At 53.7% G+C, this 27,960-nt stretch overlaps 11 protein-coding genes across 11 annotated transcripts; 9 read left to right on the top strand and 2 right to left on the bottom strand.

The window, feature by feature from the left end:
• BO82DRAFT_426457 (ankyrin repeat domain-containing protein) lies at window positions 1-305 on the top strand (the record flags this gene model as incomplete). Its single annotated transcript, XM_025640362.1, has 1 exon — window positions 1-305. A coding segment is annotated over one exon (305 nt), but the record flags the coding sequence as incomplete, so codon positions are not given.
• A 414-nt stretch (window positions 306-719) lies between these two features.
• Window positions 720-1,395, bottom strand: BO82DRAFT_407274 (YbhB/YbcL family Raf kinase inhibitor-like protein; the record flags this gene model as incomplete). Its single annotated transcript, XM_025639624.1, has 2 exons — window positions 720-1,171; window positions 1,245-1,395. 2 exons carry the CDS (start codon window positions 1,393-1,395, stop codon window positions 720-722), a joined length of 603 nt encoding a protein of 200 aa, XP_025486526.1.
• Window positions 1,396-1,897: 502 nt separating this feature from the next.
• BO82DRAFT_396250 (MFS transporter) lies at window positions 1,898-4,048 on the bottom strand. Its single transcript, XM_025638829.1, has 4 exons — window positions 3,415-4,048; window positions 2,734-3,337; window positions 2,344-2,675; window positions 1,898-2,291 (listed from the first exon to the last, which is right to left on the bottom strand). Exons 1-4 carry the CDS (start codon window positions 3,839-3,841, stop codon window positions 2,035-2,037), a joined length of 1,620 nt encoding a protein of 539 aa, XP_025486525.1. The 5' UTR covers window positions 3,842-4,048; the 3' UTR covers window positions 1,898-2,034.
• A 1,449-nt stretch (window positions 4,049-5,497) lies between these two features.
• BO82DRAFT_359264 (phosphoribosylformylglycinamidine synthase) lies at window positions 5,498-10,078 on the top strand. The gene has a single exon (XM_025636532.1). The coding sequence runs from the start codon at window positions 5,700-5,702 to the stop codon at window positions 9,783-9,785; it is 4,086 nt and encodes a 1,361-aa protein (XP_025486524.1). The 5' UTR covers window positions 5,498-5,699; the 3' UTR covers window positions 9,786-10,078.
• A 1,291-nt stretch (window positions 10,079-11,369) lies between these two features.
• On the top strand, window positions 11,370-12,618 carry BO82DRAFT_359262 (uncharacterized protein). The gene is made up of 5 exons (XM_025636531.1): window positions 11,370-11,676; window positions 11,727-11,852; window positions 11,909-12,058; window positions 12,136-12,285; window positions 12,362-12,618. Exons 1-5 carry the CDS (start codon window positions 11,511-11,513, stop codon window positions 12,427-12,429), a joined length of 660 nt encoding a protein of 219 aa, XP_025486523.1. The 5' UTR covers window positions 11,370-11,510; the 3' UTR covers window positions 12,430-12,618.
• Window positions 12,619-12,939: 321 nt separating this feature from the next.
• Window positions 12,940-14,346, top strand: BO82DRAFT_347424 (amine oxidase; the record flags this gene model as incomplete). The annotated part of the gene is made up of 1 exon (XM_025633787.1): window positions 12,940-14,346. The coding sequence occupies one exon, from the start codon at window positions 12,940-12,942 to the stop codon at window positions 14,344-14,346; it is 1,407 nt and encodes a 468-aa protein (XP_025486522.1).
• Window positions 14,347-15,141: 795 nt separating this feature from the next.
• Window positions 15,142-16,451, top strand: BO82DRAFT_359261 (MFS general substrate transporter). Its single transcript, XM_025636530.1, has one exon. The coding sequence runs from the start codon at window positions 15,441-15,443 to the stop codon at window positions 16,392-16,394; it is 954 nt and encodes a 317-aa protein (XP_025486521.1). The 5' UTR covers window positions 15,142-15,440; the 3' UTR covers window positions 16,395-16,451.
• A 1,178-nt stretch (window positions 16,452-17,629) lies between these two features.
• Window positions 17,630-19,281, top strand: cp6 (putative carboxypeptidase S1; the record flags this gene model as incomplete). Its single annotated transcript, XM_025631909.1, has 5 exons — window positions 17,630-17,880; window positions 17,934-18,264; window positions 18,322-18,835; window positions 18,889-19,190; window positions 19,219-19,281. The coding sequence occupies 5 exons, from the start codon at window positions 17,630-17,632 to the stop codon at window positions 19,279-19,281; spliced, it is 1,461 nt and encodes a 486-aa protein (XP_025486520.1).
• An 824-nt stretch (window positions 19,282-20,105) lies between these two features.
• Window positions 20,106-22,419, top strand: BO82DRAFT_359258 (putative MFS transporter). The gene is made up of 4 exons (XM_025636529.1): window positions 20,106-20,798; window positions 20,866-21,687; window positions 21,761-21,934; window positions 22,000-22,419. The coding sequence occupies exons 1-4, from the start codon at window positions 20,468-20,470 to the stop codon at window positions 22,089-22,091; spliced, it is 1,419 nt and encodes a 472-aa protein (XP_025486519.1). The 5' UTR covers window positions 20,106-20,467; the 3' UTR covers window positions 22,092-22,419.
• Window positions 22,420-23,562: 1,143 nt separating this feature from the next.
• BO82DRAFT_407266 (uncharacterized protein) lies at window positions 23,563-23,863 on the top strand (the record flags this gene model as incomplete). The annotated part of the gene is made up of 2 exons (XM_025639623.1): window positions 23,563-23,681; window positions 23,755-23,863. 2 exons carry the CDS (start codon window positions 23,563-23,565, stop codon window positions 23,861-23,863), a joined length of 228 nt encoding a protein of 75 aa, XP_025486518.1.
• Window positions 23,864-25,213: 1,350 nt separating this feature from the next.
• Window positions 25,214-27,753, top strand: BO82DRAFT_436755 (glycoside hydrolase family 95 protein; the record flags this gene model as incomplete). Its single annotated transcript, XM_025641139.1, has 3 exons — window positions 25,214-25,719; window positions 25,768-26,000; window positions 26,057-27,753. 3 exons carry the CDS (start codon window positions 25,214-25,216, stop codon window positions 27,751-27,753), a joined length of 2,436 nt encoding a protein of 811 aa, XP_025486517.1.
• Window positions 27,754-27,960: the final 207 nt, after the last annotated feature.

The following is a 27,960-nucleotide window of genomic DNA, read 5'->3' as shown; positions in this document are numbered from 1 at the left end:
ATATCAACTTTCCGGATCGATCTGGCCGGACACCATTTTCCCTGGCAGCCCAATGGGGCCACGAGGCAGTGGTCAAGCTTCTGCTTGCAACAGAGAAGGTTGATGTGAATTTTAAGGATCAGGATAGATTAGGCCGGACACCACTGCTCTTGGCGGCAGAGGAGGGCCACGAGGCAGTAGTAAAGCTTCTGCTTGCAACAGACAAAGTGGATGTAGACGTGAAAGACCGCGAAGGCTGCACGCCACTCGACAAGGCGTTGATGAATGATCATGAGGCAGTGGTGAAGCTTTTACAGAAACGATAATTCCCACCCACGTATAGAGGCGGTATCCTTGAAATGTCGACCCCTGGCATCTAGTTGGATCCCAAAACACATGATGTATACAGACCTGTAGGATTGCATACCTGGCAGCAAGAAGACGAATATAAGGACAGCAATTTTCAAGGCACGATTGAAGATCAGACACCTCATGGCAAAAGTGGATGGTGATCAATTCAGCTACGAAGGACTGACCTTCAGAGGAAATAGCTAAGAACCGGCAGTGAACGGACCGAGCAGTAGACCTTCCGTCGAGAGCTCTCATGATAGATAAAATGAGTGATTGCTGAAGGCTTTAGCTCTTACAAACTGACACCACTACCCACCCCTTGCCACCTGACAGTCTTGCCGATCAACCACCAGTATCACAGGACCCGCTACAACTATACTTCCTTCTCCCTAAGCAGTCGCCGAACTAACAAAGTACGTCGCTGCCACCGGCCGACCCACCGCCGCCACAACAGGAGCCAAACTGAAATTGAATCGTGCATTCGTGGTTTGATCATAGTACAAGCCCTCAACAGCCGCAGCAGGCGGAACATAGCCCTTTGGCTGGTTGAAGAGATAGATTGTATACGTATGCTCAGTGCTGTCCCTGGGTCGCGGGGCGGTATACGGTGCCAGGGCATCGCTTGCGTTGACGAAGGTTCGACCTTCCAAGGTGTAGTTTCCGCCCCACCAGTGCAGACGAGTGGTGGTATTGGTTGTCAGTCCAGGGACAAGGGTGGAGTACTTGGCTGCTGTGGTGACGTCGGAGTCGGGGATGTTGAGGTCAAGCATCAGGATCATGTAGGTTCCGGGGTAGGCATGCTTGACGTTGCCGGGGTAGATAGATGGAGACGAGGTCACATCTATAGAGCGATTCGGTTAGTTTGTTGAAGGAGTCTCGTGGTTTGAAAGGCTGTGATGTATTGAGTGCCATACCGTCGGGATTGATCCATAGACCGGGAGTGACGGTCTCGTTTCCGAACGAGGCGCTTAGATTGACTTGCGTTGCTGGCCAGCTCCCTGCAGGAGTCTGTGCCAGTGCTGTTGCTGCGAGGAGCGCTGATGAAAGAATTGTGGCGGTGCGCATGATGCTTGTTGAGTTGGGTGGAGAGCTTCGGAGTGGCTTTCTGGGATAAGAGCGAGGAGATAGCGGGATAATGTGGGCGAATATGTAATGTTTTAAGTCCGAAGCAAAGGCAACGATAAACCTTGTGTAGGTATACGCAGCCATAGGGCGAGCTATGAGCATTCGAGACCAAGTGGAGAGGCCTCGTCATCACTGGGCTTTTCACTGGGGATGTCGGAGGTCGGATGTCGGAGGAAACATCTAAATGCGGGAAAAGCATGCTGTCAAATCTCGGGCATAGAGTTTACATTAATTTCGGTGAAAACGAGTCAAGGATCGGATGATGGGTTGTGCCATCCTAAATGACTAGACATGTCTTGGACACAGGCCGCATAAACGGCCTCAGACCACGACCCAAATATATGGTTATGTCTAAGCTTATTTGCAGGATGAGCAGCTATCCACTAAATGTATGTAATGCATTAACTAATATCTATTAAATATCTATTAACAGTTTTCTAGTGTGCTTAGTATCGACATAAATCATAACTTGCAACGCGTCATCAAACATCTGATTAGTGTACATCGTGCTCAACATGCCAAGAATTCAATCTAAGAGCGCAGTGCGCTATCCAGCAAGCGATCGATAAAAATCGCCCTCTAATGCTTCTCTCCCTGTTCTTCGTCGTCGCTAAAAGCGAACTTGGAGAAACGACGAATAGACGCCCCCTTGAAATAGAAGACATACGGGATCGCACAGCAGGCGAGGGCGATGAAAGCAAGCAGAGAGCTTGCCCACTGGTAGCCGAGTCGGGCGTACATTTGCTCAGTGAAGAGAACAGTAGATGCACCCCAGATGGAGCGAATGAATGTCTTGGCGGCAAGGGCGGAGGCGGCCTGGTGCTGATAGGTATCCACTATAATTGTATGAGTGACTGATCCTCACTGAAAGTGCTTGGTGTGACTTACCGAGATAATTATTGGCCGAGTTATACAAGAAAATGAAACCAAAACCGACTGGCCAGCCTCCGATGGCAGGACCGATCCAATGAAGTCTGGGATAGGAGGTCCAAGCGAAGATGAAGAGTCCGATCGGAATAAGCCAGCAGGAGAACATCATCGGGATCAGACGAGCTTCAGCCGGGGGCTTTCCATTATACTTCTTGTACAGTGACAAGTAGTGCTTGTTCACAAATGGTGCACATGCAGCGCTCATGAGAACGCCGATAGCGAGAGGGATGAACATCAAACCCGTGGATCCGGCGCTCCAACCTTTGCCACCTTGATAAACAACCGGGTAGCTGCGGGGAAGAGAGTTAGAAGATTCGCTCTGTACCAATCTAGGGGACAAATACTCACGCAACGAAGAACATGTACAGCAGGCCGTACAGGACCGACATGTAGAGAGCCATGAACAAAACAATGGGTTCCAGACAGAGAAGTTGGAAGGGACGGAACAGAGTCATTCGCAATCTCTCCGCCAACGGTCTAGCATCCAGCTCCATCTCAGTGACGTACTTGGGGTCATCCTTTTCCTTTCTGAGCTTCTTCGCCCGTCGCTTCAGCAGGGTAGGCGCATAGGTCTCAGGGACAGTGAACGTGATCAGCACCCAAGCCACAAAGGCAAGGATCAACTGCAACCAGTAGAGCCATTTCCAATTTGTTGCATCAGCAAGGTAGCCACCAGCGAGAGGCCCAATGGCGGGACCAAGGAAAGGACTGGCTGAGAAGGCTGCCATCGGGACGCCTCGTTCTTCGTTTTTCCAGAGATCGGCGAGTGTACCGCCTACCAGTGTCATCGGGGCGCTGAATGCAATGCCATCAATTGCTCTGCAAACTATAAGGGTCGCAATATTGGGCGCAACAGCACATGGAATGACGAAGATGACGGCCAAGAGCAAGGTGGATGCATAGACGAGTCTGCGGCCTACAATCTCCGACAGAGGGGCGAACACCATGGGACCTACAGGCAACCAGTCAGTCACTCTGAGCTCAGTGATATGGTAGTATACAAAGACTTCCAATCAGGATGCGACTTACCGACTCCAAACCCAATAACGAAGACCGTCACCACGACCAGACTAACCTCTCTGGAAACGCCAAATGTTTTTGCGGGTCCTTCTATATCGGCGGTGATAACACTGCTTGAGAAAGCGACCACGAAGCAAGTGAACGAAACGACCATGGTACAGTACCACTTGTATGCTTTGGACCAGTTCTTGGGGTTCTCCGGATCATCGATGCTGAAGGTGACCAGCCTCCAGTCTTCATCCTGTCCTGTCAGGGCAGACCGCACGGGTTTGATTATCTCCCCGGTTGTTGTTTCCGTAGTATATTCTTCCATGTTGGCACTATCGTTCACCTCTCGATATGGTAGGTCCAAGGGATCCGAATTCGGATCAGACGCCATCGAGTGGGTTCGGCGGGGATAGTCATTATGGGTCTTGACTCGTTCTAGAGGCTCCATATTTTGAGTGTGAAGAGAGACTGTTCGGAGACGGTTCAGAGACGGATACCACAGTCTGTGAGGTTGATGTGATAAGAAACATGGTGTCGATGGGCAGACTACATGACTGCATTTATAGAAATGACCTATAGCCACAATGCTATAGAAACTACCACATGAGCAATGAAAAACTTTGATGAGTCGGTCAAGATGCCGCGAGAACCTACACACCAACAGATTAGATGGCAAAAGGTAAAATGAAAAGGCAACCCGCCAGCCCGGGTCCACAGCCGCAGAGGCCATATTTCCCGACTCGGTAGACGGAGCTAACCACTTCTGGCAATATGGCTCGAGGCCCCGATTAGATTATCATCTCTGATCCGACTTGGGTTGATGATTCAATTGCAAGGGGTTCTCAACCTCTGTAAGAAATGCTATATACAAGTCGTGCCATGATCAAGGATCTGTTGGGTATCTCTGATAGAACTACGTTTGCGCACAGGTACTCCGTAGCTAAGTGAGGTACGATATGTGATGCACGTGCACGCACACAATACATACCTCGAATCGCGACCTTGGAACATAAATAAATCAAGGGCACCGCAGTGCTTGTCTCTGAGCGTCGACTAGGCGCATCCTGAGAAGTAGCCTGTCCGAGAGCTAGTTGATGTGATCTGGAAGATCACTAAAGATGCAGGGCAGAACTGGTGACTAGCCTACGAGGCCATGTGACGGCGTGGCTGCCAGCCACGTAAACGTTCATAGGGTGGAAATTTGACTCCGCATGGCCTGATGCTGAATCTTACACAAAAGTCTATCGATGGAGGCGGTTGGGATAAGTGGAAAAGCCAATGTCTGGCCTGGAACTGGATGAACTCGTCCCGTGCTAAGGTGGTGAGGATTGGATGTGGCTGCCAAAGCGCCGGTCGAAACTCGCGGTTGACGGCAGGGCGGCACGCGGAGCATGTTGCCCGAAACGGCAAGGAACCCAGAGCTCAGGCTCGGAATGAAGATGTAATGAAAATTGGAAAACCTCCCCGCGACCCAATAAATCCCCAGGATGTTCCATTCCATTATGCTACATTTAAAGCTGCAGTGGGGACTGGCAGTGAAAGAGAGAATATTGAATGGTGTATAGGTGGTCCTAGCTTTCTGCCCCAGATTGGGGTAGCAACTTGTCCAGAGCATCATCGAAACACAACGACAGAAAATAAGGCTCGCTATGTTGGCTAGGAATTATACACGTGAGACCACGAGAAAAATCCTTTGCGAAAGGGACAATGACTGTTCGACATATACCCTGAGTACAGAGCTTCAATTCCAGGTCAGGTGATAGCATCTGAGAGCTTTCGCGGGTCTTATGAGTGTGTGGCGACATGCGAGACCAAAGAATCAGCAGTATGCACTGTACTCCGTATATACTGAGTTTGCAACTTTGAATTGCAGTTAATACGAGGGCGCCAAAGAGAGTCCTGCGCTGCACGCTGCAAAAGCCAGAGACTCTGCCCAGCTGCCTCAGGCAGCCCGAGTTTGCCGCCGTTTTCCGGGGAAAAGTGCTACTCACGTGACTGATAAGAAGCGACGATAAGCCGGAAGGAGACTAGCGCGGGGTGGTTTTTCGCACCCTCCGTCAACGGAGCAGAAAGATTAATTTTTGATTGATTCTAAGAGACAAGCAGCTCAAACGCTTCCTTCAGTCTGTTGAACTCACTCATTAGAGGTGTGTCTGTGACACCTCTTTCATAGAGGACTTCTTTAGTTCTCTTCACATTCCCAGTCTACTCGACTATATCCTTCCCTCTCCTTTCCGCCACCCGTCCCTCTCTATCCTCCCTCCCGCTCCCCCCCGACCGAGTGACTCACTCTGCACCACCTCAAAATGGCCTCCAACTCGACCTACTTGGCCATTCCCGGCTCTGTCGCCTTCTCCCACTCGCGTGGACGCGCAGTTGCTGCTAGCATTGGAGCCAGCGATGTTCGTGCCCAATGGATTCACTATGTCCACCTTTCTCAGCCTTTGGACGAGTCCCAGCGCGCCGTCTTGGAGCAGCTCCTCCGCTATGGTGATATCACCGATATCCCCCCGACCTTCACCGCTGAAGATGGCTCCTTCGACGTTTTCCACGTCTTTCCTCGCACGGGTACAATCTCTCCTTGGAGCTCCCAGGCTACTGGTATCTCTCACGTCTGCGGCTTGCGCCAGTACGTCAAGCGCATTGAGCGGGGTATGAAGATCTCCTGCCTGCATAGCGGAAGCAACGAGTACAAGGATGGCTTCCAGGATATCCTCCATGACCGCATGACCCAGATCATGAGCGAGAACGAACCGGATCTTCACCTGATGTTCTCCGAACACAGCCCCCAACCCCTCGAGACGATCCCTCTTCACGGCAGCGACAAGTCGCCCAAGGAGGTCCTCCAGGAGGCGAACAAGAGACTTGGATTGGCATTGGAAGAGTCGGAAATCGATTACTTGGCCGAAGCCTACGGACCTAACGGTCCTCTCGCTCGTGATCCTACTGATGTTGAGTTGTTCATGTTTGCGCAGGTCAACTCCGAGCACTGCCGTCACAAGCAGTTCAACGCCTCCTGGGTCATTGATGGAAAGCAGATGCCCAACAGTCTCTTTTCCATGATCCGCAACACCCACAAGAAGAACCCCGAATACACCGTGAGTGCTTACAGCGATAATGCCGCCGTTCTCGAGGGAGATCACTCCGCTTTCTGGGCCCCCAACACGACTACCGGAGAATGGGGCCACACCAAGGAACAGGTGCACTTCCTGGCCAAGGTCGAAACCCACAACCACCCTACTGCTGTTTCTCCTTACCCGGGTGCAGCGACCGGATCCGGTGGTGAAATCCGTGACGAGGGTGCCGTGGGTCGGGGTTCCAAGCCTAAGGCTGGTCTTGCCGGATACTGTGTCTCTGATCTCAACATTCCTGGCTTGAAGCAGCCCTGGGAGCTGGATGTTGGCAAGCCTAACCACATTGCTAGCCCTCTAGACATTATGTTGGAGGCTCCCATCGGAAGTGCAGCTTTCAACAACGAGTTCGGACGTCCCTGCATTTCAGGATACTTCCGTACCCTTCTGACCGAAATCGATGTTGGCAATGGTCAAACTGAGGTTCGTGGTTACCACAAGCCCATCATGATTGCTGGTGGTGTCGGAACTGTCAGACCCCAGCACGCCATCAAGAAGCCCGAAGCTGTCAAGCCTGGCGCCTACCTTGTTGTCCTGGGTGGACCTGCTATGCTCATTGGTCTGGGTGGAGGCGCTGCATCCAGTATCACTTCGGGTGAAGGTTCGGCGGATCTCGATTTCGCCAGTGTCCAGCGTGGCAACGCTGAAGTCCAGCGGAGAGCCCAGGAGGTCATCAACGCCTGTACTTCCATGGGCGACGCCAACCCCATCAAATTCATTCACGACGTCGGAGCTGGTGGACTTTCCAATGCCCTTCCTGAGCTCATCCACGACTCTGGTCTGGGTGCCACTTTTGAGCTTCGTGAGATCGACAGTGCCGACAAGAGTATGAGCCCCATGCAGATCTGGTGCTGCGAAGCTCAGGAGAGATACGTCATGGCTGTTGGTGAGGAGAGCATGAACAAGTTCACCGCAATTGCCAACCGTGAACGTTGCGGTTTCTCTGTTGTCGGCCGTGGCGGAGGTACCTCTGAGGAGGAGAAGAGGCTCATTCTCTTGGACCGCGAGTCCACCGAGTACCCGAAGCCCATCGACCTGCCGTTGTCTGTTCTTTTCGGCAAGCCTCCTAAGATGACCCGGGTTGTCGACTCCCGCAAGTTAACGCTGCCCGCTGTCGATGCTAGTCTCTCCACATACCTTCCCTCCCTCGCTTCCAACCCCCTTGAGCTCCTCGGAGAAGCCGCAAAGAGAGTTCTGTCCCTTCCGGCCGTCGGATCTAAGTCTTTCCTCATCACCATCGGTGACCGGACTGTCGGTGGTCTCACTGCTCGTGACCAGATGGTTGGCAAGTGGCAGACTCCTGTGGCCGACGTTGCTGTCACTGCGACCGCACTGGTTCAGGGCGTGAAGTCTGGTGAGGCCATGGCCATGGGTGAGAAGCCTACACTTGCCCTCATCTCGCCCGCTGCTTCGGCCCGCATGGCGGTGGCTGAGTCTCTCATGAACATTGTTGCGGCTGATCTTGTTGATCGCTTGAGCCGCGTCAAGCTTTCTGCTAACTGGATGTCTGCCAGCAGCCATCCTGGTGAGGGTGCTGCCATCTACGAGGCCGTGGAGGCTATTGGTATGGAGCTTTGCCCCAAGCTTGGCATCAGCATTCCCGTCGGAAAGGACTCCATGTCTATGAAGATGAAGTGGAAGGATGAGACTTCCCAGGAGGCCAAGGAAGTCACTGCCCCTATGTCTCTTGTCATCTCTGCTTTCGCACCTGTTGCCAACTACCGTAAGACCTGGACCCCCGCCCTGCGTCGTCTTGAGGACGTTGGCGAGACTGTTCTGATGTTCGTCGACCTGTCTTTCGGTCGCAAGGCTCTGGGTGGTTCCGCTCTTGCTCAGGTCTTCAATCAGGTTGGAGACGAATGCCCCGACATCCGCGACATCGAGATCTTCAGAGATTTCTTCGATGCCGCTCAGCAGTTGCAGGAGGCAGGCATTGTTCTGGCATACCACGACCGTTCCGATGGTGGTCTCTTCACTACCCTGGCTGAGATGATGTTCGCCGGCCGCTGCGGTGTTGAGATCATGATTGACAACATCTGCGCTAGCTCCAACACCAAGAATGTTGTGGAGACCCTGTTCAACGAGGAACTGGGTGCTGTCTTCCAAGTCCGCAAGGAGCATGAGATTCAGTTCCGCTCTTGCTTCGCCACCTGCGGGCCTCCTGCTGGCTTGATTCACAAGATTGGTCGTGTTTCCGAGAAGTCTAAGCAGAACCTCACCATTTACCACAAGCACACATTGGTTCACCGCAACAGCCGTGCCAACCTCCAGCAGACCTGGGCTGCCACGTCCTACCACATGCAGAAGATGCGTGACAATGCTGCCTGCGCTGACCAAGAGTATGCTAGCATTCTTGATGATGCCGATCCTGGTTTGTCCTGGAACGCGACTTTCGACCCGAAGGATAAGGCCATGCCTCTCTTGACCAGCCTGACCCAGATGTCGCCCTTCAGCAACAAGCCCCGTGTTGCTATTCTGCGTGAGCAAGGTGTCAACAGTCAGGCTGAGATGGCTTTCGCCTTCAACATGGCCGGCTTCTCTGCCGTTGACGTCCACATGACGGATGTCATCTCCGGCCGCGTCTCTTTGTCTAGCTTCGTCGGTCTTGCCGCCTGTGGTGGTTTCTCCTACGGTGATGTTCTCGGTGCCGGCCAGGGTTGGGCCAAGTCTGTCCTGCTGCACGACAACACTCGCAACGAGTTCCAGTCCTTCTTCCAACGCCCCGACACTTTCGCCCTGGGTGTCTGCAACGGTTGCCAGTTCCTCTCCCGTCTCAAGGAGTTGATCCCCGGCGCCGAGAACTGGCCCAGCTTCGAGCGCAACGCCAGCGAACAGTATGAGGGACGTGTCGCCTTGGTCCGCATCTCCGATCCCGACCCGTCTCGTCCCAGCGTCTTTCTCCACGGCATGGACGGCTCTTCCTTCCCTATCGCCGTCGCTCACGGAGAAGGTCGCGCTTCGTTCGCCCCTGCTTCCGGTACTACCGCTCAGTCTTTCGTTGCCGAGGGTCTGGCCCCCGTTCGCTATGTGGACAACGCTACTCTCAAGCCCACTATGAAGTACCCTGCCAACCCCAACGGCAGTCCTGAGGGTATTGCCGGTGTCCGCAATGCTGACGGTCGTGTGCTGGCCATCATGCCTCACCCCGAGCGTACGGTCTTGGGCGGCATTGCCAGCTACCTGCCTCCCAACGCTGAGGAGTGGGGCGACATTGGCCCATGGGGTCGTGTCTTCCTCAGCGCCAGAAGATGGGTTGGTTAGACGTTTTGTCTCAATCCTGGTACCGCGCCTGGTTTGAATGAGATGTACAGCTTTTGGAGGAGAGAAAAAACCAAATCCAAGGTCACGGCGCATGTCTTGAGCTTTTTAATGATATATATACAACAACATCCACCCCTTTCTTCATTTTCCTGTCTGTTGGAAATGATGTTTTATGATGACATGTGCGAGAAAAATATGAGTGTTCAATTAGTTTCACCTGGTTGGTTGTTCTGGGTTTAGTGCACCGCATGAACACAGAATGTGAATAACTTTCAATGAAATCCTTCATCTTATTTCTCTCCCTAGTATAAAACAGGCTGTAATCGTTTATCCCACCTCTATTCTCTACACCTGCCATAGACCAGATAGGGCCCAGGGAATCCGACCCAACCTCTAAGCGAAGGGGCGGTAGCCGTAACCGAGCGTCACAATCTCGAGAAGGCGAAGCATACGGTAGGGTAGGAGGTATGCAGTATATACTGTTCTAGCTCCTTCCACTGTGCGGCAGGTACAGGAACTAGCCCAAGCTTCGACCGGAGTCGGAGAACGCATCCATCAATCTCAAAACATGGCACGATCCTGCCTGCCACGGCCAAAGCTTATATTCCTGTACTCATAAAAGGGTAATGTATGCTGATCAGCGGCTTAGCCCGCGCCTCACCGGTCGCGCTGGTTCGTTGCCTCGGTCTGCAGGATTGCAGCTCCAACCCATTTTCCTAATTGGGGTCGGGGATAAGCTTTCCGTGTTGCTTGGGTTTCTGGGCTTTGATGGTTTGGTGGTTGAAAATGTTGGGTGTGGTGTGTGCTATTCCATCCTTTTGCTTGTCCAAATCCGAAGGGAATTGTTGTGAATATCATTAAAGATTTGATCATCAATTGCAGTATCTTGTCTCTGGATATACGTTTATTTCTTGAATTAAATGAAAGGCTGATTGCAATCATCGATATGATATTGCTTCTTCGACATCGGGCGTGCCTTCCTTGCAGCCCACGAACGAATCGCAACCCAGTTCACCCGAAGGAGAAAATCCAAAGCCAACATCCCAGACCCGTCAGCGACGTCTGGATTGGCTGAATTCAGAATCTCTGGCTCGCCACGATAAATTAGGGCCGATCTTGCAGACTAAGTATTCTAGAAGGGGGTCTAAGAATAGGTGGGCGGGGGGCCGAATTTCCCTCTACGGAAACTGGGGTTTCGGACCCCATGCGCCCTATACGGGCTGCTGTTTCGGGATGGCATGATGGTTCTTCTAGAAACTTTAGAGCAACTATTGAAAGGGGGTTGGATTGTTTTCGGAGACTATGAGCAGGATGAGTGGCCTCCAGTATTGGACTTGCGACTGGTCATTAAAAGTGGGTATGCCGGTGAAGCCATCGGCGGAAAGTGAAATAAGCGAGACATCTGCGGCCCCATCTTGCCCACCACTTACCTTGCAATGGAGGATCGGCGATGGATCGCATGGTTGAAGGATTTGAGAGTGCTGCAGATTCGCTGACCGTCGTATACTGAAACCGCCGGTTGCCCCATCATGCATCCTCCTGGCCATGCGGGCTTGGGGTATTGGTATGCCGACATTGAGGCGACGAAGCAAGTGAAGTGTATAAAGAGGCGTGCTGCGCAGCTACAGAACGGCCTTTCTCCAGTATCGACAGCAACGGGAGACTTCGTGCATACTTCGCCTCTCGCAACATCATTCAATATATCTCTGTTCGACCTTATCCATCATGGCCCCCAGACTCTTCAAGGGAATGGCCCTCGCAGGCCTCGTCTCCGCCGTCGCGGCTTGCTCGACCGAATCAGACGTGACGGTCACCTTCTATGGCTATCCTGACAATGATCCCCCAAGTGCGGACATTGCTTATGACTGTGGCCGTGGATACACTGCTGGTGGTAAGTACGGCCCTCACACTGACGGCGACAAGCGAACTGACAGTATGCAGGTACCGGTACCTACAGCGACCCCTTGACCTTCGCTTCCGCGTCTGGCGAGTTTGAGCAGTGTGAGATCATCTATCTTCCCTACCTGAAGAAGTACCTTCGGTACGAGGACGAATGCGCCCAGTGTAGTACGTTATCTCCCCTCTGCATCGACGCCAAGAACGCAGGTACTGACCCGCCACAGCTACGGACTACAAGTCCGGCAAGTTGCACATCGACATCTGGACTGGCTCCAACTCCGACGGAGGCGACACCCAGATCGACTGCGAGGACAACTTGACTCCCGACTCCCAGTCGATCGTCCTCAGCCCGGCGAGCTCGTACACCGTCGACTGTAAGTTGAATCCCTTCCATTGTACCCGACTTTTGTCGGTCTCGGAAATTCAAGCCCGCTAATCTTCGTTCTGCTAGCTACCGCGCTTTTCGCCAATGGCAAATGCTACACCTCCAACACCTACAGTGGTGCTGAGGCGTCGACCTACTGCTCTTCTTCGGGATCCGGCAGCAGCTCCAGCTCCGGCTCGTCGTCCTCTTCGTGCTCTTGGTCGGGTCACTGCGCCGGTAAGTCGGCTCTGTCTGTTGTTGACTGATTGACTGGCGCTTGGTCTGTGGTACTAAGTAGTGTGATGAAATATAGGTGCCACCTGCTCCACGGAGAATGATTGCTCGGATGATCTCACCTGCCAGAACGGCAAGTGTGCGTAACTCGAGTCTGCTTTCGAGTTCTACTGTAACATCAGTGCGTTGTGCAGCGGCTAAATTTGAGATTCAGAGAGAGTTTGGACGGTGAACGAACTGAGGGCGTGGCACATGTATCAATAGACGCATAAGCTTATTTGTCGAATTGATTGGTCTATCATATTGAGAAGCTCCATCTCAATGTACGGGTAGCATGACTTTGGCATGCCTTGAAGCTGATTTTACCTCTTAAATATCAAAGCGGTTCTGCAGCACGTCGATCCCGATGGAGATCTGTTTCACATTCCGGGAGAAAGCGGAGGGCGTGAAGCGATTACACTTCCTCTTTGTGTCCGTTGTTCCCGGGAGCACCTGTGTGACAGCTATGCTGTCCGTAGTGGGTGCTGAATTTGTTCATGTGATGGGGGCGCTCCGGGTATTCGAACAACTTTCGAACCATATATAGCCTCCCGGTGAAATGGTGAAAGCTGAAGCGACGCCACGCAGAGCAACTGCAGCAGAAGACAATACATCGTCATGATTATTAAGCTGGCAACCTCATGGATCGTTCTCCTAGCGCTTCTGCTGGTACCCACCTGGCTTGGTAGACTCGCCAATGCCGAAGAATCTCTTCAGTCGGGGAACGAGACCGTAATCAGACGTGGTTTCTGCATCATTGGCGGCGGTGCAGCGGGGACCTATGCTGCGATTCGCCTCCGGGAGCTGGGTCAGGATGTTGTGCTTGTGGAGAAGACAGGTCGCCTGGGTGGCCAGTCGCGAACGCACTTCGATCCAGTCACACGCGCCTCGATCGACTATGGCGTGAGGGCGTTTGAAGATTGTTCTGAAACCAGGAAGTTCTTCAAGCATTTCAACATCCCGCTGAGTCTTGACACCTCAATGGCAGACGTTGAGGTCCTGAGATTTGACTTCCGCACGGGGGTGTCAGTGCCGCCATACCCAGGCAATACGAAGGCGGCCATCGAGCGCTATACCATGGAACTTCAGCGATATTCGTATTTGGCTCAAGGATGGAATTTCTCGGAACAGGTGCCAGAGCCCCTTCTCGAGCCATTCGGTGACTTTGTCAAAGAGCACGATCTGGGGCCGGCAATGGAGACAGTGACCATCCTCGCCCAAGGCATGCACTATCTGCTTGACTATGCGACTGCATATCCGTTGAAAGTCGTCTCGTTGGGTCGACTCACGGGTCTGGAGCACGGTTACCTGGTCCCCACGCGTCACAATATAACGGAGCTCTACAACGCGGCGCAGCGAGAGTTGGGAGAGGATGTGTTGTTTGGTAGCACTGTTGTGCATGCTCGGCGGTCGGACGACAAGCTTCACCGACTGACCGTCGAATATGATAATGGCGAGAGGGTCGTAATTGAAGCAGATGCGACTATCATGGCTATGCCCCCTAAGATTGACGAGATGGATGGGTTCGACCTTGACAGTCTCGAATCTTTCTTCATTCGCCAGTTCAAGTACGGGTATGTCTACACGGGTCTGATGAGGGACAGCGGGCTCCCGGATGATACCCGGATTTTGAACCGCGGGCTCGACACGCCATATAGGATTCCCAGATACCCATGCATATACTCCATCCTGTCTTCAGAGGTTCCGGGCATCCACCTAGTGACGTATGGAAGTGCAGAGGAGATGAGCGAACAAGAAGTTCGAGATGCGATAGCCGACGATATTGTTCGACTCCAGGAAGGGGGTCTCAATACGACAGAGCCAACATTCCTTGCTTTTGCCATCCATAGTCCATACGACATGTATGTCAGCCGAGAGGCAATGAAAGCGGGATTCTACCAGGACGTGAAAGACTTGCAAGGGCATCGCAACACGTATTGGATTGGAGCCGCCTGGGAGCATCCGGACTCATCGGCTATCTGGAGGTCTGTTGATCGCTTGCTCCCTGCGATCATTGGGGATTAGAGTCTTGGCCTCCGTGAGGACGACGCCGGGGCAGGGAAAAAGCGGAGCTGGTGGCACCCTCGACGACAAGGTATCTAGACAACCGCAGATTGTGAGACCACTGATAGCTTGAGTTCCGCAATGAGTAATGAGTAATGATTGTGCCGCCCCTTGTGAGTGTTCCTATCGTAGAATCGTCCATGTCAGGACAAAGTACCTGAATTAGGTTGCGATAAGCTGGCGAATTCCCCGCTTTTCACGCTCACTTCCCTAGTGCTTATCTTATCGCCTGAAGTGCAAGGGATGGGGGTGATTCGTCGCACCACTCGAGGTTGGACAAGTTGATAAAAAGCCGAGGGGCAGCATATTCTATCTTTTCCCTCATCTCTTGACTCCTTGTTATGGGAGGCTCTGTATATAAGGCTTCATCATCATGGCAGAGCCTTCTGATACAGCTGGTCCTTCTGAGAGCCACGATGCCGAGGACACAACTGCCCTTGCATCGCGCGTGTTGCGTAAGGTGGATCGGCGACTGATACCTCTACTGTTTGTCACCTATTTGCTCAATTATATGGATAAAGCCATCCTTTCTAGCGCCTCTGTGTTTGGATTGACGGAAGATACGGTGCGGCGGACTCGCCCCTTGCAACTCCCGACTCCGCTGACAAGATTCATCTTAGCATTTGGTCGGACAACAATACAGCTGGGTCTCGAGTATCTTCTATTTCGGGTATTTCTTTTGGGAATGGGTACGCTCGATGTGATTGTCCCTGGAGAATAATGACAATGGCTAATATCCGTAGCCCACGAACATGCTGATTCCCCGAGTGCGGGTAGCCAAATACCTGGGATTCAACACACTCTTCTGGGGAGCGGTGGTTGCGCTGACTGCCGCCTGTGTGAATTACGGCGGTCTTTTGGCTGTCCGGTTCCTGCTCGGGGTCGCAGAAGCCACTATCACACCTGCGTTCATGTTCATCACCTCGACCTGGTACACCCGGGATGAGATCCCATTTCGAACGGGGATCTGGTTCTCGGGAAACTCAGTCGGAGGTCTGATAGCTAGCCTGCTTGCTTACGGCATCGGACACATTGAGCATCCACTCCGACCGTGGATGTGGATGTTCATCATCCTGGGCGTTGCAACCTTTCTCTGGGGATTCGTCCTGCTGGCTTTCTTGCCGGATAGCATCTCCAGCGCCCGGTTTCTGACTCCTGGGGAACGAGAGTTCATGAGCAATCGTGCCGTGATTGCTGGTACAGGTCGCACAGAGCATACTATCTGGAAATGGGAGCAGGTAGTCGAGTGTGTCCGGGACCCGAAGACCTGGCATCTGTTTGCCATCGCTCTCTTGACCCAGATCCCTAATGGAGGTACTCAGAATTTCGGAAACCTGGTGATCAAATCATTTGGTTTCACGTCTTTGCAATCCACGCTGATCAATATCCCGGCCAGTGTGATCAGCGCGGGAACGATCGCCGTGACAGGATGGCTGGCAAGTCGTTCCAACAAGCTGAACTGTATTCTGATCGTATGCGTGATCATCTTTCCCATTATTGGAAGCGCGATCATCTACGCTCGCGCACACCACGTTCCCTTGGGCGCGCAACTGTTCGGGTACTTTCTTCTCTCGACGGGTCCTGGGGCATTGCCACTGGTGATGTCCCTGTTGCAGAGCAACTATCGGGGTGTCACCAAGAAGATGACGGTGACAGCTATGATGTTTGTCGCATACTGTGCCGGTAATATTGCCGGACCGCAGCTGTTCAGGACCAGTGAGGCACCAACGTACCCAACATCCTTCCGCGCGATTTTGATCTGTTATATCATTGCTGTGGGGCTAGCCATCTCGTTGCGCTTCTATCTGCAGTGGCTGAATGCGAAGCGAGACCGGGACGAGGGAGTCCAAGGCAGTGCAAGTTTAGCTGGTGCAGTGGGGGGGAAGGTAGTCGGCGAGCAGCGCGATGGGACGGACGTTTCGGTGCTCGTACGATCTGTGGAACTGAACCCAGCGGACTATGAGGACGTGACAGACTGGAACACGGTCGGGTTTCGCTATCGTCTGTGACTTGTCGTAAATTTCCCAACGAAAGCGTCAACGAAAGCGTCAAGCCAATCAACAAGGGTCTTTGAGCGAATTATGCCCGTGGAACAAGATAGGAGCAATCATATAGCTTGGCTTGCAAGCCTACCATACAGCAACTGAGCCGTAGTGATCGCATTGGTACCAGTGCATCTTTTTTTAGTAAAGCTCAAGCACGAGCAGAAAGACAACATTTCCCACCAGTAGTCGCGAAGAGGAGACTGGAAACAAGAACAAAATTCGAGTTGTGGAGAAGGAGAGACAAATCAGGAAACATGATGGTGGAATGATCATGGATAATGGATGCTGCGGGCAGTACGGAGTAACCGGGGCGTTTGTCACGTTTGTTTACCAACCAGTCTATCCAACACAATCACTGTCACTATCATTATCACTATTCCAACACCCAACACTTACCTTGCCAACTAACTACTACTTGCAACGTCATTACAAAATTCTAAGCTCGTGTACTTCATACAAGTGACAATGTCTACTGCACTACCTGTTGATAACCTGCCACCATCACTTGCTGCTATCATCTCTGCGTCTCTCCAGAGCTATATTTACTCTACAGAGTTAAGTTGCGATACGCCATCCTTGTCGCTCGCCATAGCATTCTGGGTAACGAGTAGCTAATAGATGATCCAGAATCGTGCACAGAGCTCAAATGCTACCAAAAGCCGATGACGATAGCAGAAGTGTCACCAATGATGGCAGTTATTATTTAGTGATTGATCGGATTCCGACGGGACCCCGAGAGGGGATCGGCAGGGGTGATTGAAACTCATGCGGAGAATGACCTGATAACCACTTCGCTTCTCCTCTCAAGCGACCAACGAACGTGGATTAAACAATACAAGTCACACAACAATGCATCTGGCAGTTTCTGCACAGGGCTTGGGTTCATTTTAGTGGTCGACGCTGGCCTTCCGCGGAAACACAGCGGATGTAACCTTCATCTAAGTGTTTCGAGACATTGCCGCAGACGGACTGATCGTCGCTCATTCGAGCTTGACCCTGGCAGAGTACGTCCTGTGGCTTGACACCAGCTGTACAGAATATATTATCATGGATGGTGCCAAGCTCCGTCAAGCAACACTGCTTGCACCATTCAGCCTTCCCCGCCCGCCTTCGGGACTATTTATTCAAGGTCGCCCAGAATGTCGCACAAGAACCTCTCATCACAAGTTTGCAACTATTCTTTGACCCAGCTTGCTACGATGAAGTTTATCGCCACTTCTTGGCTACTGTCCACCTTGTTGGTGGGCGTAGCGCAGGCCGTTCCCCATGTACAGCGAGACACAGTATCCAAGGTCGTCAAGAGGGGGATTGAGTACACTGTCTACCATCATGCAGCCACTGGAGCGAATCTGGAGATAGTGAAGAACTCCGGAATCTGTGAGACCACACCCGGGGTCAACCAGTATTCTGGCTACCTCTCGGTAGGAGAGGACATGAACATGTTCTTTTGGTAGGAGACGCAATCTGCGTCTGGGTTCTAGCTAAGCTAACGGATCGCCTTAGGTTCTTCGAAGCCCGCCACAACCCCCAGACGGCGCCTTTGACGGCTTGGTTCAATGGTGGGCCTGGTTGCTCGTCTATGATCGGGTTGTTCCAGGAGCATGGACCGTGCCGATTTGTCGATAACGAGACGACGCCGTCCTTGAACCCTTACAGCTGGAACACCTACTCCAACATGATCTACATTGATCAACCCATCGGGGTGGGATTTTCATACGGCAACGATGCTGTGAACAGCACAGTCACGGCTGCACCATTTGTATGGAAGCTGCTGCAGGCATTTTTCGCCCATTTTCCTGAATATGAGAGCCGCGAGTTCAATTTGTTCACTGAGGTATGTTGACAAGCTAATTGGCTTCGCGACTTATTCAGAAGTCTGATAACCATGCAGTCATACGGTGGACACTACGGTCCTGAATTCGCTCACTACATTCAACAGCAGAATGCTGGGATCAAGACGGGCGCTGTTACTGGTGAGACTATTAACATCGGATCTCTCGGCATCAATAATGGCTGGTTCGACTCCACGATCCAAGAGAAGGCTTACATCACCTATGCCTTGCAAAACCCCTACCGTCCCTTGATTAATGCCTCTGCCGGGGCCAAGTACTACAAGGACTACCAGGAGTACTGCGTTCCAGCCATCCAAAAATGCACAACTCTGGGGACAAACGCTGCGTGCATCAAGGCTGGCAACATCTGTGGTGACCTGATCGACGACCCGATCATGGAAAGTGGCGATTGGGATGTCTACGATGTGCGTGAGCCTTCGAATGACCCGTATCCTCCCGAGACCTACTATTATTACCTGAACGATGCGGCCGTGCAGCGCGCGATCGGAGCCCGTCAGAACTACTCCGAATGTCCTGATGCTCCGTATTACAAGTTTTCTGCCACCGGTGATGGTATGTCGAGACAATCTTCATTCTTCCAACATGCACTGATGATGGTTCACTAGGCACGCGATCTTTCCTCGCCACCCTCTCCGACGTGGTGCAGACTGGCATCAATGTTCTGCTCTGGGCCGGTGATGCGGACTGGATCTGTAACTGGATCGGCGGATTCGGTGTAGCCAACGCGGTAGAGTTTGCCGGCCAGACGGCTTTCCAGAACAAGACTCTCCAGCCATACAAGGTGAATGGGACGGAGAAAGGCACTTTCAAGACAGTCGGAAACTTTACCTTCCTCCGCGTGTATGAGGCTGGTCACGAGGTCCCCTATTACCGTAAGTCATCACCAGCCCTTCTGAGGGAGCTTCGAGTTGTTGACTTGATTTTCGCGTACAGAGCCAGAGACCGCCCTTCAGGTGTTTTCCCAAGTCATCAAGAAGGTGCCCCTTTTTTCCACTTGATAGAGCGGTGAGTTCATATGGTCGAATCTTATGCCATTGGCCAATGCAATGATCACGGTGGCGGGGCCTCGTGCGCAAGTGAACACAAATTGAATCTCCTCGATCTGCGGAGGCGGGGAGCCAAGAGATTCCGCGACGGACATCAAAATTGTGCATACTCATACTAGCCGAGCGATTTATCAACGAATACTTCCTACAATATCAATGACGAAGGAATATCCTGCGGATAATTTGCATGAAAGGTATGCCGCTTGCGCAGTCGACGGAAAATCATTGGCGCAAGGGACACAAGACCGTGTTGGAAAGAGGAGTAGACGTTCATGCGAAAAAGGCTTTGCTGCGACCGTGCTGGAGAATCATCTCAGACAGTCATTGGGCTCGCCGGACTCGATGGATGCATACTGCGTAGCGGTCAGCGACTGGTCTAGTATGTCGGCGACTGAGCTGATGGAGACGGCATATAAACCCTCGCCGCAAGGCGGTGGGCGGCAGGCGCGGGTCAGATGAGCTGGGACCAAGGTTCCAGCCCCGAAAAAGCAACGGACTGCTGCTTGCTGGTTGTTCTGTTGTTGAAAGATGGTCGCATGCCGTGACTAATCAATTGAAATAACTAGGGCTAACTATAACGAACGGAGTATAAGTATGGAGAGATGAGTGAGTCAGGGGCGGCGGAGGAGTGGTTGACTCACCGATACGGAGTAACTACGGAGTACCGTCTGCAGTAGATGTAGATACGGTCCAGTACAAAAGTTACTACTTGTAAGTATTGTACAATTCACCACTCTCCGCGTCTGAACAGAATGCGCAATTACAACCTTATCTTATCGAGTTGTTCTCCATCAGCCCATGTTTCTCTAATCGTTCAAATCCTCTGCAGTGGATAGGGGCACTAACTATAACCGGACTGACTAGTGACCCCCGTGCCAGGTGCTAAGTGGACTTCATCCAGGGTTCAGTCCATAAGTGGAGTCTATTCAATCCATTCTATTCAGCCTCGGGCTGCCGCCCCCACTTGCAGAATGAGTCAATCTTTTTGCACTGCCTGACTTGCTTACGGATCGCACGTTTCCCCCACGCTCTTTCTACCCAGACCCGTGGATACATATCTGGGGTGATCTTCCATGTTCTTGTCCTGAAAAAGTAGGCAGAACTTCCGAATAGCTTCCTTGTGCAACGAGTTGACACCATGGAAAAACCACTCCCCGTCGGCTACCGCTGGCGCTCCTCCCGCTCCTTCATCGTCTTCACCGTCACCGTCGCCTTGTTCGCCGAAACCTTTCTTTATGGCTTTCTCGTCCCCATCCTGAGCTACATGATCGAGGTGCGGCTGGGGATCGACCCGTCCGAGACCCAGCGCTACATGACCACTTTGTTGTCCATGCACGGCTTCCTGGGAATTGTGGCTGCCCCGATCATCGCCCACTTCGCCGACAAGACCCCCAACCGCAAGATCCCTCTCCTGCTGGCCCTGGGTGGCTGCTTCGTTGGAACGGGGCTAGTCGCTTCGACTCTCAATGGTGAGTTTGGTCGAGATCTTTGAACTTGCTCCATCGGACTGAGGCGGCCATGCTAACTGCTGGATAGTGGCTGCGCTTTTCGTCGGGCGCACGATGCAGGCGATCGCCGGGTGTGCTGCCTGGGTGGTGGGACACGCCATGCTGACCGATCACATCGATGCCGATAACCTGGGGAAAACATTAGGTCTCGCAATGACTTTTGTCACGGCAGGAATTATCTCGGGACCGACCGTGGCCGGAGCGATGCTGGAACTCTTCGGATACTGGGCGGCCTGGTCGGTTCCTCTGGTCGTGCTGGCCGTGGACATAGTCGCCCGGTTGATTATGCTAGAACCCGATCGATCCAGCCCTGTGCCAGCTGCGACACAGGATGAAACCACGGGTCTTCTGTCGGATGACTCCGAGGGCCAACCGACCCACGGGGACGCGGCTTCGACCAGCACCAGCACCACTCTCGCCGATGCTTCCTCCCCTCGCCACTTTTACCAGATCATGCTGAGTGACGGGCGGGTTCTGGCCGGCCTGGCGAATACCTTGTTGATGTCCTCGATCTTTTCCGGCTTCGAAGCCACGCTCCCGCTGCACCTCCGGGACGTCTTCCACTGGGGCAGCTTGCCGACCGGAATGATGTTCTTCTGTCTGCAGATCCCCTCGTTCTTCCTCTCCGCGGCCGCCGGTTGGATGCGGGATCGACAGGGACTCCGCAACCCGACGGCGCTGGGCTGGTTCACGCTGGCGCCCCTGCTGTGGTTGTTGGGCGTGCCCGGCGACGACAAATTCCCCTGGGCCAGTGCCGATACCAACGGCAAGCCGATCTTCGTCACCACCATGCTCGGCTTTGGTCTATTCTCCATGTTAGTTCGCGGCGCGGGCAGTCTGCAGGTTACTTGTGAGTGAGATTCGCTGATTCCCCTCGGGTTGTCGTTTCTCTCCCAGGGCATGTATGTGCTAACCAAGAATAGGGGTCGTGAAGGAGAAACAGACAAAAGACCCGCTTATCTTCGGACCGCATGGAGGCAGCTCGCGCGCCTTCTCCATTGTGGAAATGGCCTTTGGGACCGGCTCGATGATCGGGCCCTTGATTGCCGGGTCGCTGTCCGAGACCGTCGGCTATTATTACTCGACCACGGTGTTTGGTGAGTGTTATCCGCTCTGATGGCGCATCGGCCGACACGTACGCTAACATTTTCCTTGCCTTCAGCCATCACCTGCCTCGCGCTCTCCGTGGTGACCTACAAACTCTTTGACAGCAAAACCGCCAAACCTGCCCGACCGGCGGACTCGAACGCTTAGACGAGTTAGACCACGCTTCTGGATTGATTTTGACGACAAACATATACAATAGACGATGGAGATGGAACTAAAAGTTTGTTTTGGCTGCATGAGTACATACATGCATAATGAATTTGCCTTTTTTTCGTCGCTTATTCTCGTACAAATGTCGTCATGGTACACCGGGGGATGGTAGACGAAGTCAAATTCTATACGTCCGAGTGCAGTAAACCGAGAGTACAGTTTAGTCTGTGCGTTTCCGGAGTGGAACGTGCGTTTTCTACGTCGAGATGGCCCTGAATGCCTTTAACGGTCGCGGTGGCCCGGGCGGAGGAGGGCGGAGAGCCCTTGATACCCTTCATAACCGCATGTTGGTGGGTATTCTCCTTGAGAAGTTTTGATCAGAAGATAGGTATCCCTGGCGACAATGCGGCAAAAATTGAAATGGAATAGAACATGACCCGTCCTGGTATATAGCGAGGGTCAGGATTGCGGCATGAAGGGGAATTCGACAAAGTGTTGCAGGGTGTAACAGCCGGCTCGAGCGTTGAGACAGTGTCGGATTCCGACCGAGACAAGCAGAGCGCGGATCAGGGGAGGATGGATGTACACAGGAAATATCCTCATCACTACGATTTACGGGAGTGGTTGATCCCGGGCCTGGGTTTGCGACACCCCGGGTTTGGAGAGGCTTCAAGTCTACCGAAGAGCTCAGCAGGGTGGGCGGTGCTTCGACCTCAAAGGGGCGACTCCACTGGGAGGAGTACTGCAGCTGCAGTGCACTGCAGTGATTGTAGTAGCCCTAAAAGGGGGGAGGGGGTGGAAGTAACGATCTGACTGGATGAACACCACCGAACCAAAGATATGACGGCTCTTGAGTCGTCTGCCTGATTGTCTGTGAAGGTGGATGGAATCATCCATATTAATAGAAGTTGTCCCAGGGCAAAGTAAATTAGATCTTCTCCTACTTGAGTCTGGGCGCAAATTCAAGTGGATCTGAAGGTGGGAGAAATGCTTAAAAAAAAAAAAAAAAAAAAAGGGGGAAATCGTGAGGGGCCAAGCATCTGAAACCTCACCATTCCGCAAAGGAATGTCGCTGGGTGTTCTGCGGTGTTTCATTTTCCCCTTAGAACGGCTTTGCCAAGTCCCCTTTTTCCCAAACCTTTTCTACTCTTTACTCCGTAGTTTTCTAGAACTGCGATCCATCCATCTGTCTTCCCCTTCCCTTTTCCCCTCCTGATTTTCTTGGGCCCGTTTTGTTGGTAGACTTTCCCCCTCCTCCAGGCTCCTCCTCAAATCAATTACTCTTTCTCGCCCGTACTGTACCTCCGCGCCTACTGTTGCTACCTCGTACCTATCTATCGACACACCACCTGCAGCCCAGCTCCCAGCCCAGCCAGCTCCCAGCCAGCAACAACCAGCGATAGCTCTTGATCCAATGGTGTCGCACCACTCCCTCCTACACCTGGACTCTAAAAGGGCCCTCGCCGCGATGGCTTCCTCGCTGCATCTCTGGACCCGCAGCGACTGCGACTCGAGCGACAGTACTTGCGGGGAGAAGCCCGTCAGCAATTTCCTCAAGAGCGGTGTTCCGGGCATTGTCACTGGCGTGTAGGTGCTATCCATCCCTCTTTCTTTCTCGAAGCTTTCATCGCGAAGAGGCCCATCGATTGATGTCGACTAGGATCGTACTGGGTGCTATCGTGGTGTTCGTCGTCTTGCATTTCCGCAACAAGAAACGCGATGCGCGAGAAGATCAAGAGATTCGCAAGTGGAACGAGGTCAACGTATGACCACGCTGCCTGTCCTGCCAGTCGATCTCCCCGCGACGATGCCTCTATTCTGTCCGTGGCGGGGCATGTCTGGCTTTTCTCTTCCTCTCACTCTCACATACCACCTACATACCCATGTTGCTCTCGCTCTCTCTCTCTCTCTCTCTCTCTCTTCTCGTATTATGATTGAATTTGTCTGGCTTTAGTCGTGTTCTTTGAGCTCCGTCGCATCTCTTTGTGTTTCGTGTTATTCTACATTCAGCCACTGCATGACCGCCCGTCTCGTGGTCACAACGACGCGATATCAAACTGGTTTGGCATCTTGATCCGGGTTTATTGGTGATTTGGGGTTTCTTCCTTTTCCGGAGTTGGGTTTCTTGGTCGTGGGTCTCAGGGTGACCATTGAACATGTTCTTGGTTCCTGTTTTCGGTTGATGGTTTGGTCGTGTTGATTTTCCTGCTTCAGCATTCACGGCTGGCCGGCTAGACAGATGCGTCCGATGGTCCGCCGGCTTGTACTATATTGCGATGGGTCTGTGAAGCAATTTGTCAATTGATTGCGGGCCATAAGCTCTACGCTGTGTACATAGTTTTATTGTATATTCTATTTAACGGACATCGGGCCATCAATAATGCTGAAGAGCATACTGGTCTAGTTGACGATCATGTCTTTCCGCTGGTGGTAATCCTTATGTCCATGGCAAGATGCCTGTAGCTTTGTTGCTGGTTCCGCGTGCGGACTGCTCTGGCATGCGCGTCTTCCGGATGCGGAGACTACTTACCCCATGATTCCAGTTCCAGCACGCCGGAAATAGACGCGGTTTGGCCACCAGGAATGTTGTGCCATGCTCAGACATTCCGGTCGACCGTGAATGACAGCCCACTCGGAAGGGACCGCAGCTTGGGACTGTGCCTGCAGAGTCTGGAGATGTGGGGTACCCCATATCTTGGTCTGCGACCCCAGAGCCAAGGCCTGAACTCACACTTGACGAACACGTGACATCCTTACAACACCCCAATATCGACTGTGTGCGGGTTTGCTCCAAGGAAGAGTCCGCTAGCCTGGCATCATAGTTATATCCATGAGTCCATTGTGCAAGAAAAGAAATGGTCTGTCGGAACCCCCCGCGGATAAATTGGACCCCTCTTGCACTAGCATGCAGCCCTCCGCCGGCAGTCCTCTGATTAGTGGGATCGACACTCCCCGGCGTAGCCCGAGTCCAGTAGCTGCAGTGCAGACAGTGAAGAGCTTGCATGATCACCACCTGTAGCCCCTGCAATATCCTCCGCTTAAATAGCGACGCTCATCACCGACCCCTCCTGCCATGAGCCAGTTTCAATGGTATTACGTCGACGACTCTCACCCTCACCATGCACCCCCTCAAACTCCTCCTCCCCCTCCTCCCCCTCCTCCCCCTCTTCCCCGACCTCTCTTCCTCCCACGCAGCAGTAACCTGGAACTTCAACCCCTCCACAGTATCATGGCACACCATCCCGGCCACAAACTTCACCACCACCCTCCCCATCGGCAACGGCCGCCTCGGCGCCGCCGTCTGGGGCGGCCCGGCCATCGAGAACATCACCCTGAACGAGGACAGCCTCTGGAACGGCTCCTTCGTCGACCGCGTCAACCCGCACGCCTTCGGGGCGTTGGCGCCCGTGCGGCAACTGCTCGCGGGTGGCGAGATCACCGCCGCGGGCCAGCGCACGCTGCGCGATATGGCGGGGGTTCCGGCGTTGCCGCAGTCGTATAGTGCGTTGGGGGCGCTGCAGCTGGAATTTGGATTGCAGGGAGAGGTGGGCCATTATACGAGGGCGTTGGATTTGAGGACGGGGGTGGTTGGGGTGGCGTTTGAGGTTTCTGGGGTTGCGTTTCGGTGAGGTTGCTTCTTGTCCTGGGGATGGAGTAGGGCTAATGGGGGTAGGCGCGAGTATGTGGTCAGTTATCCCGATGATGTCCTCGCGGTCCGGCTGTCGAGTAGTCAGCCTGGGGCGTTGGATGTCGTTTGTTCGGTGGAACGCGCGGTGTTTGTGGTTGAGAGGAGTGCGAGTGTGGATGGCGATGGGGTGGGGAGGCTGGTTTTGAAGGCGAATTCGCTGGAGGAGGAGAGGGGGCCCATTCGGGTTGCTTCTGAGGCGAGGATCGTGGCGTCTGGAGGTGAGGACTACGTCCTATCTGTGGGTGGATGCTGATGCGGATACTGGTGGTTGTAGGGCAACTTGATGCCAACGGGACCTCCATTGTCGTGCAGGGCGCCTCGACGGTGGATATCTTCTTTGATGCGGAGACCTCCTACCGATACCCATCGGCGCGTCAGCGCGAGGCGGTGCTCGAGCAAAAACTGCAGAATGCGGTTACCCGAGGATTTGACACTGTCAGGCATAACGCTGTCTCCGACTACGCTGCACGGTCCACGCGCGTGGACTTGGATCTCGGGTCCTCCGGCGCAAGTGGCAATCTGCCGACGGACACTCGATTACTGAACTACCAGCACAGGCCCGACAGCGATCCGGAACTAGTGACGCTCATGTTCCACTTCGGCCGCCACTGTCTGATCGCCTCGTCGCGGCGCAGCGTCAACGCCTCCTCCTCATCGCCGAGCCTCCCCGCCAACCTGCAGGGACTGTGGAATCAAGACTACGACCCCGCGTGGGGCGGCCGCTTCACCCTCGACATCAACCTCGAAATGAACTACTGGCCGGCCCAGGTGACCAACCTAGCCGAGACCTTCACCCCCTTCCTCGATCTGATGGAGCTCATCCTCCCGCGGGGCCAGGCCGTGGCGCGCAGCATGTACCACTGCGACAACGGGGGGTACGCCCTGCACCACAACACCGACCTGTGGGGGGACGCTGCCCCCGTCGACAACGGGACCACCTGGACCATGTGGCCCATGGCCGGCGCCTGGCTGTCCGCCAACCTGATGGACCACTACCGCTTCACCCAGGACACCACCCTGCTCCGCGACCGCATCTGGCCCTTACTGCGCAGCGCCGCTCAGTTCTACGAATGCTACCTCTTCCCCTTCGAGGGCTACCTGAGCACGGGCCCCTCCATCTCCCCGGAAGCAGCCTTCCTCGTCCCCGACAATATGTCGGTCGCCGGCAGCGCCGCGGGCATCGACATCGCCCCAACAATGGACAACGCCCTGCTCTACGCGCTCTTCCACGCCGTCCTCGAAACCTGCACCATCCTCCAGCTGGCGTCCAGCGCATGCACTCGCGCAAACCAGACCCTCGCCCGCATCAAACCCCCCCAAATCTCCCCCGCAGGCCGCATCATGGAATGGCGCCTCGATTACGAGGAACAGGACCCCGGCCACCGCCACATGAGCCCGATCGTCGGCCTCTACCCGCTCTCCCAGCTCACGCCGCTCGTAAACCGCACGCTCGCGACGGCGGCCAAGGCATTCCTGGATTGGCGGATTGACAGCGGCAGTGGGAGTACCGGGTGGTCCCGCACGTGGACGATGAGCCTGTATGCCCGGCTGTTCGACGGCGAGGCCGTCTGGAACCATACCCAGATCTATCTGCAGACGTTCGTCAGTCCCAATCTGTGGAATACGGACTCCGGGCCCGATACGGTGTTTCAGATTGATGGCAATTGCGCGTTCACGGCGGCCATTGCGGAGATGTTGGTGCAGAGTCATGCGGGCGTGGTGCACTTGTTGCCCGCGTTGCCGGGGAAGGTGGCGACGGGGTCGGTGAGGGGGTTGGTGGCGCGTGGGGGGTTTGTGGTGGACATCGCGTGGGAGGACGGGGGTTTGAAGGAGGCGAAGATTGTTTCGAGGAGTGGAGGGCCCTTGAGGGTTAGGGTGCAGGATGGGAAGGGGTTAAGGGTTAATGGGGTGGTTTATACGGGGCCGGTGGAGACTGTCGGGGGGGGTGTCTATGTTGTTACTTCGGTGTAGGTGCAATGGGAGTTCTAGCTTGAAAAGGAGCAGCATGCTGGGCAATGGAGATGGAGATGAGTTCATGTATCTCTTACCCAGGCGCCTATATAGGCTGTACTGTGTGGTTGGTGGCAGAGAGAGATCTATTCATCCGAGTTGAGGGTATATACTACTAGTAACCACAGCACGACCAAATGCAATGCATGGAAACGAGCATCCGTGTCG

This window comes from Aspergillus uvarum (genome assembly GCF_003184745.1).
Source record: "Aspergillus uvarum CBS 121591 unplaced genomic scaffold BO82scaffold_88, whole genome shotgun sequence".
Classification (NCBI taxonomy): domain Eukaryota; kingdom Fungi; phylum Ascomycota; class Eurotiomycetes; order Eurotiales; family Aspergillaceae; genus Aspergillus; species Aspergillus uvarum.
The sequence above is the reverse complement of the archived record's forward strand: the minus strand, read 5'-3'. Positions and strand labels throughout refer to the sequence as shown.

Bases quoted from the DNA above. Each gene is read 5' to 3' on its own strand.
- BO82DRAFT_396250 (XM_025638829.1), bottom strand. From the start codon at position 3,841: ATGGAGCCTCTAGAACGAGTCAAGACCCATAATGACTATCCCCGCCGA. The intron at 3,338-3,414 runs GTAAGTCGCATC...GGTTGCCTGTAG, and splicing joins CGTTATTGGGTTTGGAGTCG to GTCCCATGGTGTTCGCCCCT. The intron at 2,676-2,733 runs GTGAGTATTTGT...TCTTCCCCGCAG, and splicing joins CTGTACATGTTCTTCGTTGC to CTACCCGGTTGTTTATCAAG.
- BO82DRAFT_359264 (XM_025636532.1), top strand. From the start codon at position 5,700: ATGGCCTCCAACTCGACCTACTTGGCCATTCCCGGCTCTGTCGCCTTC.
- BO82DRAFT_359262 (XM_025636531.1), top strand. From the start codon at position 11,511: ATGGCCCCCAGACTCTTCAAGGGAATGGCCCTCGCAGGCCTCGTCTCC. The intron at 11,853-11,908 runs GTACGTTATCTC...GACCCGCCACAG, and splicing joins GGACGAATGCGCCCAGTGTA to CTACGGACTACAAGTCCGGC. The intron at 12,286-12,361 runs GTAAGTCGGCTC...GATGAAATATAG, and splicing joins TTGGTCGGGTCACTGCGCCG to GTGCCACCTGCTCCACGGAG.
- BO82DRAFT_359261 (XM_025636530.1), top strand. From the start codon at position 15,441: ATGTGGATGTTCATCATCCTGGGCGTTGCAACCTTTCTCTGGGGATTC.
- BO82DRAFT_359258 (XM_025636529.1), top strand. From the start codon at position 20,468: ATGGAAAAACCACTCCCCGTCGGCTACCGCTGGCGCTCCTCCCGCTCC. The intron at 21,688-21,760 runs GTGAGTGAGATT...AACCAAGAATAG, and splicing joins GGGCAGTCTGCAGGTTACTT to GGGTCGTGAAGGAGAAACAG. The intron at 21,935-21,999 runs GTGAGTGTTATC...CCTTGCCTTCAG, and splicing joins TTACTCGACCACGGTGTTTG to CCATCACCTGCCTCGCGCTC.